The sequence below is a fragment of the Neofelis nebulosa genome, chromosome 14, assembly GCF_028018385.1.
Source record: "Neofelis nebulosa isolate mNeoNeb1 chromosome 14, mNeoNeb1.pri, whole genome shotgun sequence".
Classification (NCBI taxonomy): Eukaryota; Metazoa; Chordata; class Mammalia; order Carnivora; family Felidae; genus Neofelis; species Neofelis nebulosa.
Genome location: NC_080795.1, coordinates 67,250,120 through 67,260,238, shown reverse-complemented (window position 1 = coordinate 67,260,238; position 10,119 = coordinate 67,250,120). Strand labels below are relative to the sequence as shown.

Genomic DNA, 10,119 nt, shown 5'->3' with positions numbered 1-10,119 from the left:
TTTTAAGGGAAAGAGCAAGGAAGGTACCACACGTTTCAACTACTGGGGACACAGAATTGGAGATCTTATCCTGTGCGTTGTTTGGTGGTGGTGTTGCTGGTATCGATCTCGTTTTGCTTGGTTGGGGGAAAGGATTCACATGTTGTAAAAAAGAAAACACAAACACATAAATAAAACTGCTCTGAAATGGACTTAAGCTGAAAAACTCTAATCTGTCAAATGAATACATTTCATCTTTTTTGAGAACGTAAGTAGGGACTCAGGGCAACTTCTTGGGAAATGGGTTTTTTTCCCTGTTAATTTTTATTTTTAAACGGTAATATCTTTAGGTCCAGGGCCGCAAAATTAGGCCTCGAACATTATATTTTATTTGTTTTTTTACACACAGGACAGGACGGGCTATAAGTGATAACCTATGTATAGAGCACCAGACACAGCCGACTCCAAAATTATCCTTGCCTGCCACTTCTCACGCATTTCTTATGATGCCATCTGATCTGCAAGTGTTTCAAATACTTCTGCTAAAGGCTTTTCAGCATTCAGACATCTTTGGGCATCAAAGCAAAGTTGATGAACTCTATTTAACTTTGAAGGATTTTCAATTTTTAGCTTGTGTGTGTGTGTGTGTGTGTGTTTGAACGATGTGCATTACTTTGTCAAAAGCTGACTTATCATTTTACTGCCCAGAATCCAGCAGAAAGTATCATACGTTATTTCTAGTTCTGTCCCAAAATAATGGTGTTCTTTTCCTTTCAAACAACACCGCAGCTGTATGTTGTCCTTCTTCTTGAACCTCATCCGTGAAGCACATTCCTTACTCAGTGTTTATTGGATGCCCCATAATTTGAAGATAAAACCATATCTTGAGGAACTACTGGAATGTAAGATCCACGGAGAAGGGGCTAGGTCTGTCTTATTTCTACCACATCCCCACTGCCCAGCACACAAAAGACACTCAACAGCTATTTTTAAATGACCACATTTAAATCTATATTTATTAAAATTTTTATATTAAAAATAATGCATACTTATTTTAGAAGTTTTAGGAAGATACCGCTGCCTAATCACTGTTAACATTTTGGCATATTCCCCCAGGCTTTATCTATGCCTGTTTTCATATTTTCTTTTTATATCATGCTGTACGTGGGTTTGTAACTTACATATTTTTTTACTTACAATGTACTCAGTGTATACATTCCATGCCATCAAGTATTTTTGACTACACCGTTGCTGGTGCCTGTGTTATTCCATAGTAAGAATAAGCATGTTCTAGGAAATGCTGCCAGTGCCATAAATGCTCTATTTTTCATCCCTTCAGGAAAATAGGGCATTTTAGTTACCAGGCAGTGAGCACCTAGGGCCAGAATTTAATGAACGACACTAAGTCTAAAATCATGCAGAATATGCTTCAATCTTATTTTGACCAACCAGGAACATTCTAGAACGACTTTCCATGTGGCAGTTAATATCCTACATTTTATAAGAGTGACACAGGTGCACGACTATCTGAAGAAAACAGTAGCCCTGGTGGTTCTGGTGTGGAGCAGGAACCCCAATCCAGCCTCCTCAATACTGCCAAATGGCCCCTCAGGTTCACAAGAAGAAATGGCTGCCATATTTATTTGCGTACGAGGCCAAACACTCCAATCCCTTTGTTTCCTTATTTTAACTGAGAACACCAGCCCCTCACTTCCACTGCTTTACAGGGGGTAGCAGATCTACACGGTGTACTTCGAAAATCAGACGTTTCCTTTCAAAAAACTTGGCTCCATCTGACGAGTGTGTAGGATATTAATTTCTGGGACTGCTTTTGAAATTAATTTGTGCTTGAGTGGCATAATGGTACCTACTACATATGGTGGTTAGACTAAGTGCTAAATTGTGCCCAGGATGGTCATTCATATCATGGTCTTTGGGAATATCATATTTGGTGGCACTTAGATATCTGGCTAAAGAGAATTTCTACTGGTATCATGGAGGGCCACTCCCCTCCCCCAATGCATACTCACACAAAATTATATTTCATATTCACAAAATTCCCACTTGGAAATCGCCATAGAGCATAAATCCAAATGGGTTTCTTGAGAACGCATTACTATTGAAAATATTCTTTTCAGTGTTGACTTTGATAGAAAACCAGCAACACCTCATCTCTAGATGGGAACTTCAGTAACAAAGTATTTTAGGTGATACAAAGTTTTCTCCAAGCCAGTTTCATGGCCTGAGTAAATGAATGTGTTCTATAAACTATAAGGATTAAACGAGGTTAAGATATATGGGACAGGTTAAATGTCTAGTAATTTGCTAAAATGTTTTCAGTTTATTTGCTGTAAAAATTTTATTTAAAAAAAAAAAAGTACTTTCAATAAATCTCAGACCCAGAATCAGATCTCTCAGAATAAAACCAATTGCATAAAGAAAACATTCACCTAAGTCAATTTGAGGTCACCATTGATTACTCTGAGGCAAAGGAGTCATAATTTCATGCTGCCCATGGGTGGAAACATGGCTTAAGGCTCGTGAGTTTAAAAGGTGGTGGCAGGGGTTGAGGCAGGGAGGAGGGGCTCCTTTCCCGTGTTCTCCAAGAAGGGCTGATCTGTGCTTAGAAAGAGGGACTGGTTCTTGGGTCTTTGGGTTCATTCCTTTAGCACCCAGCATGGGTGCCTGCACAGAGCACATGCTCTCACACATCTAGAAATGAGGAAGAAGAGAGAGTAAGTAGAATGGCAGGGTCTGGGTCCTCCAAGATTCTCTAGGAGCCCACGACAATCCTTCGGCTGATGGCTCCGGGCAAGGTATAAATGAAGAGGACCAGGAAGATGATGAGAACAATCAGAATGAAACCGATGATGATGTACTTTTTGTAATTCTTCCAGATGAGGTGGTACAGGCACTTGAAGGGGCTCACAAACCAGGAGAAGGAGGTGTTTGGGCGGCTGCAAGGGAAGCAAGAGAAAATCAGGAAAGAGGCCATGATGTCAACACAGAGGATTCTCCAGACCTCGGGAAGTATTTCTGACTCTCACTTTCTAGAGGCCCACAAGGAGATGCCTGGGAATGGGAGAAGTCCATGTCGCCTTGAAGCAGGAGCAATCCAACATTCTGGGTGAAAATGATTCCTGCATCATTTCAGAGCTTGGTCTGGAGGAGGGAAGAGTCTGACTACCCTCCGTCTGTCCAACCCTGACCAGCTCAAGCCCCACCTCTCCCAAGAGGCCCTCCTTGACCACTTTGGTCCCTGAAGATCCCCCTCCTTCCAAATTCCTATCTCATCTATCACTCGACGTAGCTCCTTTTTGAACCTAGCATACCGGTCTTCTGTTCTAAACAGAACAGAATCTCCCTAAACAGATTGGAAGCTCTTAGAAGACAGAGCTTAGGTCTTACATTTCTTCAGTATTCTTCAAAGTGTTTTTTTAGTAGGTATACAATGTAGGAGCTCAACAAATAATTTTGAATTAATGAATAAGTACTCATTATGTTTCTAACACTATGATAGATCAAAAGTAGGGACAGAGAAGGGACCACTTGTCTTTGGATGCTTGGGGTCTCAGGAAGGGTAGGGAAAATACAACTTGAAAGAGTATTTTGTATACGTATTTCATATCTACATATGTTTACTTATAAAGTGGGCTCCACACCCGACGTGGGGCTTGAACTCATGACCCTGAGATCAAGGGTCAGATGCTGTACTGATTGAGCCAGCCAGGTGCCCCAACATGTATTCAGTGTTTTTAAAAAATTTTTAGACACAGAGAGAGAGAGCATGTGCGAGTGGGGGAGAAGAGTGGGGGGGGGGGGGGGGGAGAGAGAGAGAGAGAGAGAGAGAGAGAGAGAGAGAATCTTAAGGAGGCTCCACACTCAGCATGGAACCCAATACGGGGCTCCATCCCACAATCCTGGGATCATGACCTGAGCCAAAATCAAGAGTTGGATGTTTAACTGAGTCACCCAGGCACCCCATATATTTACTTTAAAAAAAATTTGAGGGGCACCTGGGTGACTCAGTTGGTTAAGAGACCGACTTCGGCTCAGGTCATGATCTCACAGTTTGTGAGTTCAAGCCCCACGTCGGGCTCTGTGCTGACAGCTCAGAGCCTGGAGCCTACTTCAGATTCTATGTCTCCCCCTCTCTCTACCCCTCCCCTGCTCATGCTCTGTGTCTCTCTGTCTCTCAACAATAAACGTTAAAAAAATTTTTTTTTAAATACAAAAATTTTTTAATTTTTTTTGTTTAATTTTATTTTTGAGAGAGAGCACTTGAGCAGGGGAGGGGCAGTAAGAAAGGGGGACAGAGGATCCGAAGCAGGCTCTGTGCTGACAACAACGAGCCCAATGCAGGGCTTGAACTCATAAACCATGAGATAATAACCTGAGCTGAAGCTGGATGCTCAACCGACTGAGCTACCCAGATGCCCCTATATTTACTGTGTGTGTGTGTGTGTGAGTGTGTGTGTATTTACTTTTTAATTGATATGTAACCACGGATTAAATTGAATAGAGTAACCCTTTCTTCTAGTAATTCTACTTTTGGGAATTCATTTTAAAGTAGTAACTTATAAAAGGGAAATATTTTCATCATATTTAAATAATGGAAAAAGAAAGAAGTAAATTTATCCAATTATGGGGTGGTAACCAAGTCAGTTATGGGCATCAAATCTGTAGAGTATTCCACAGGTATTAAAAAATCCTAATCATGACCACTATGGCAACAAAGCCAAACTTTGCAGCAAGGATAAATGAAACATTAGGACAATTGTGTATGTGTAACTTGAGAACAAGTAGAAAAAAATACATGTAGAATTCATATTCACATAAAAAAGAGTAGAAAAAATATACGAAATTATTCTAGAAACGCTTATGTGCCATTATTACAGAAAGGCACCCTCTCCATTTTCCAAACAGCCTGTATTGTTGTTAGAGTATTTCTCAATTATCACAACAAAAAGCTACCTGGATTAGCTGCCTTCTTGTGGCTCAGTCCTGCCAGAGGGACCCTCTAGAGAATTGCCCCACCCTCGGCTATGGGGACTGCAAAAGACCTTTCCCATTTCTGATGCTCTTACACACGACCCCACTCACTTGGGCTTGGCCAGGGGCTCTGGCTCCTTCCGGGCTTTTCCGACAGGATTTTTCTCAGCTTCTTCTGCCGTAACTAGGTGGAACTCAGCTTCAACCTTGCCCTGCACAAAGACAAAAGTTTCAGTTTCTAGTCACAAAGAGCTGCTGGGAGCAATGCCAACCTTCTAGAAGTGTACAGTGTGGGAGAATGCCAGGGAGTATTTTGACTATCCTGCTGCCTTAGTTTGAGAAAAATCATTACCTTTCTGGTTCTGGGAGAAGCTATTTTTACAATGAACAGTGAAAGCTCTGAAATGATGATGCTGTTGAGTTTTGTGAAGGGAGAGGTCCCACCTGTACACATAAGACACATATATACTTGGTTGAACGTGCTATTTCATTTGTAATCGTTCAATCAATATCTGACTATAGAAACCCAGTAGCAATTAGGGATGTCTGGGTGGCTCCACTAGTTAAGCATCTGACTCTTGGTTTCAGCTCAGGTCATGATCTCAGTTTCGTGAGTTCAAGCCCCGTGTCGGGCTCAGCGCTGACAGCATGGAGCTTGCTTGAGATTCTCTCTCTCTCTCCCTCTCTCTCTGCCCCTCACCCACTCATGCTGTTTCTGTCTCTCTCAAAAAATAAACTTAAGAAAAACCCAGCAGCAATTAGAAAGGGGACCAATTACTTAAGTGACAGAACCCTTTTGAATCCGCTACAATCTTTCTTCTCTGTCAGCTCTCCAGAGGAAATTGGTGGGTGTGGCCCTACATTTGCCAAATGGCTTTCTGTCATCCTTCATTGTTTCTGTTGTCTCCACAAATTGTTCCAGAATTATCCTTCTATTCTTGCACTTCCTCTTTCCTTCTCCTTCAGTAAGAATCAGCCCTTCTGGTTTGAAAATTGTCATGTCCTTCTTCAGAGTGCTGTGCCAGTTACTGGCACTGATCTAAGTCTTGGGTTATCAAAGGGTGAGACAGGACCGCTGCAAAAGGGAAGGGCCATTCTTTCTTGTTCATTCAGTCATTCACTACTTTTGGGAACCCCCTGAATGTCAGGTACTGTTCTAGACAATGGGAACTTAATGATTAAGAAAAACAGGATCCTTGGGGCCCCTGGGTGGCTCAGTCAGCTAAGCATCCGACTCTTGATTTTGGCTTAGGTCATGATCTCATGATTCGTGAGTTTGAGCCCTGTGTTGGGCTCTGTGCTGACAGTGCAGAACCTGCTTGAAATTCTCTCTCTCCCTCTCTCTCTCCCCTCCCTTGCTCTCTCTCTCTCTGTCAAAAAATAAATAAGCTAAAAAAATTTTTTTAAAGAAAAATAGGATCCTTGATCTCCTGGAGCTCCTGTTCTTGGTGAAGGAGAACTTATCTCTTCTCCTTCGGTTTTGTGGATTGAAATTCAAGGTAATAGGAGGGACACAGAATTGGTAGGGGACTGGAACATCATGGAAGTATTTTAGACCCATGCTTATCATTAAAGTTTGTCTTTTGGAATTACATATGGATGGGGCATAACCTGATTTCCTATCCCAGTAAAAATATTTAAGGTTCTGATGAACCAATGGGCCTATGTTAACTTACCTATTCACCCCCAAAATATCAGGACTCCTTAACAAGCAGGATGGTTGCTGGCAACCACAAAAATGTAATCATGGGAGAAATTAGAGAGGCGTACTGTATCTGGGGTGGGGTTGAAGCCAGAGAAGATAACCCAGAGAAGAGGCAGTGGCATGGATGTCTGAATTAGTCAAGAAATGCAATGGGCTTATTACAAGTGAAGTCATGAGTTCAAATCTAGGTGGTCTCATCCATTCTTTAGACTACAACCCTGGCCCAACTCAGACCACATTACATGTCCTATGATCCGGAAATTTTCCTTAAAAGTATGTGTATATGTAGTCTCTCATTTCTGTTGACATACCTTGACCCCCATACGTAATGACTTGCACACATAGCTACTCAGGAAACATTTGAAAACCAAGGAAGAAGGAATATAAAGCTTCTGTCCATTCTAGTCACTCCACACCACTCTGCCTGTATCAACAGTAGAGTGATAATACTATAACTCTAACTGTGATTGCAATGCTTTATTGGATGCCCACTTTGCCTACGTCCTTTCAATTGATCCATCAACCCATCTCAGCAACAAGCAAAGTAGGTCTCCTTTTTATCGATGGAGAAATGAAGCAATGGAGATCAAATGACTTTCCCAAAGTCACACAGGCAATAAGCCAACCAACTGGAACTTGAACCGAGGTCTGTATGATGCCAAACCTCATGCTCTTTTCATGAGAGCAGGCTGCCTCCCACCTTCTTCATGGATTTGCCCGATAATTGGACTCAAAGTTTTACAAGGACTTTCCTAACTCTAACATAAGATGATTGGCTCATGGCTTCACAATTGTCACTTAAAGGCATTTGTCTTCTTGGGCCTCAGATTCCATACCTGTCAAATGGCCAGATGTGCTTTAATGCAAATTCTAGTTTTCATGAAAGACAGGAGCCCCTGCAAGGCTTGACGGCTGGAAGAAACCCAAGAGGCCAGCCTACCACTCATGGCAGAGAGGTTTCCAATATGCAGAAAGGGCTTATTTCCAGAGGTCTTTCAGAGGTGACCTAATAAGCTCTACTGAGCAGTATATTTATATGCTACGAACCTCATCCAAATCCTCTGTATTTGAGAGTCAGCTTAAGAGTTGCTAGCCAATTGCTGGGCTCCAGAATTTTGGTAGAGAGGACAAAAGTCAACCATGGATAAGTTAGGACCAGAGTAAGAGGGTAAGAGGGTCACAGCTGCCTCTTCGTTGTGCACTGTTTAATAATCAGGCCAGCCACTGTGCTGTATAACTTGCATGGTGCTTCACATGTACATTATTCCATTTAAACCTTCTGACAACTGGCAAAGTAGACAACATTTTTATTCCCATTCTATAGCTGAGGAAACCAAGACGATGTTTGCTAACTTGTGTTACAAAGCCAGGATGGGCACCAAGGTGCTATGACACCAAATCGTATCCTCTGCTATTTAATGTGTCCAAGAGTCCCTTTTTTGTGGAAGAAAAGAAACAAGCTATTTATAACACTGAATAAATGTGTCTTTTTTTGAAATGTTCAAGAGAAGCTCCATCGTCACTGCCGTGGCCCAGGCATTATAACATGTTTTTGGCTTCCATCTAAGGGATGACCTTGGGTAGCATAAGGATTATTACAGTGTAGCATAGCATAGCATAGTGTAAAAGCTGAGTGAAATAGGATTTGGGACAGACAGATCGGCATTTGACACTCGGCTCTGTCATTTGCTAGCTGTGCTCCCTTGGGTGAGTTACGGGCTTCCAACTCACTGTCCTGAGATGTTACCCACAGACTTGCTTTGAAAAATGAATGAAATAACACGTATAGAGTGTTCAACCTAGTGCCTGGTAAATAGTAAGCTCTTAAGAAATTATAGTTGCTACCTTCAACACTATTTCATGGATGGAAACACATAATTTGACAGGAAACATCTTCTCCCCCATAGAAAACACCCAGAGAAAATCCTGATTCCCACAGAGGAAAAGATGCAAAGAAAATTGAAGCAGAGAATATGAAATTAATTCTGCCCTAGGCACAGAAGTCATTGGTTACTATCACGAAGAGCCTTGCCCCCACTTCCCCGCCCTGCTCGAGTGGTCACAGAGCATTTTTTCTGATATCACACAGGCAGCAGGAAGAAAGTGTTTACTGACATATTCTGCTAAATGCCACTCCTCATTCCATATCTCTCCACACACAGGGTTCCCAGTTTTATTTTAATTATTGACATTCAACCAAGCACCAAGGAGAGGTCTTAAGCTAATAATAGCCTCCAAATGTAATTTTCAATCAGAGCTAGAAAAAAAATGGACAGCTTGAGAGACTATCTGTTAACCTAATGACATCTATGGATGGAAGAAAATGATAAGGAAAGGTCCTGAAAAGACTGGATTGGTTGTACTGAGTGTGTTATTTATGGACTTCAAACTTCACCGAGCTCAGAGAGTGGATGCCCTGGGAGGGGTGGGGTCCTTTAGGTCAGACATGCCTTCTTCACCAATAATGATTGCTTATTAAAGCACAACTCTTGGGCCACCTGGGTGGCTCAGTGGGTTAATGGTCAGACTCTTGATTTCAGTTCAGGTCATGATCTCACGGTCGTGAGATCGAACCCCACGTCAGGCTCTGTGCCGAGCCTGGAGCTTGTTTGGGATTCCCTCCCTCCCTCTTTCTCTGTCCCTCCCCCACCCCACTTGCACTCTTTTTCTCAAAATCAATAAACATTTTTTTAAAACCCCGACTTTCACTGGTATGAGCTAAAGCATTTTCATACTTTAATGGTGGGGATGTGTGTGGCAAAGTCCTTTAGGGAGAGGAACACACACATGTATACATACATGTATATGCACACATATATGCATGCATACATGTAATGTCCATGTGAGTGTGTGTATATTACCTTAAATAATCATACTCTAGAAATGCCATTTGTGGGCAGATAAATTAAGAAAATAATTCAAAACTCAGAAAAAGCTTAATATGCAAAGCACAGTCATTATTCTGTTGGATGTTCAAACTGTCCTATTTGTCACAAGGATACGTCCCAGGCTCATCTTGTGTTCTATCTGTCCTAGACCTGGAGTCAGCCAAAGATACCTGGTTCTGTCAGTAGAGACGGGTATTTAGAAACCAGGATCCAATTGCTAGAAGTCTTCTTACTACTTGGTGATTTCATTTCTAGGTCCTTTGCAGAACTAGAAAAAATATTTTTAAATACGTAAGTCCATAGTGATACCAGGGGAAAAAGATGCAAGGGGGAAAAAAAATCTCATTTTTTGGTTTCTCTTGAACCGATCCTTGATTCTAAAATGTGGTAATTGATGAAGAGAATTAAACATTTATCCTGTCTTTTTTTTTTCTCGAAGAGGTGGTGACTATAATTTATTTCCATTTGTTGAGAGAAAGCTCTTAACAGATGAATTCTTTTTTTATGAATATAATTTATTGTCAAATTGGCTTACATACAACACCCAGCGCTCAT

At 41.6% G+C, this 10,119-nt stretch overlaps 1 protein-coding gene across 2 annotated transcripts in view; it reads right to left on the bottom strand.

Annotated features, from left to right (window-relative positions):
- Positions 1 to 971: 971 nt before the first annotated feature.
- Positions 972 to 10,119, bottom strand: part of FER1L6 (fer-1 like family member 6) — a 165,932-nt gene continuing 156,784 nt past the window's right edge. For both annotated transcript variants that reach the window (XM_058699003.1, XM_058699004.1), the window contains exons 40-41: positions 5,083 to 5,183; positions 972 to 2,936 (exon numbers count right to left, since the gene is read on the bottom strand). In XM_058699003.1, coding sequence (XP_058554986.1) covers positions 2,753 to 2,936; positions 5,083 to 5,183 — 285 coding nt within the window. In that variant the 3' untranslated portion in view covers positions 972 to 2,752. The remainder of the gene's footprint in view (positions 2,937 to 5,082; positions 5,184 to 10,119) is intronic.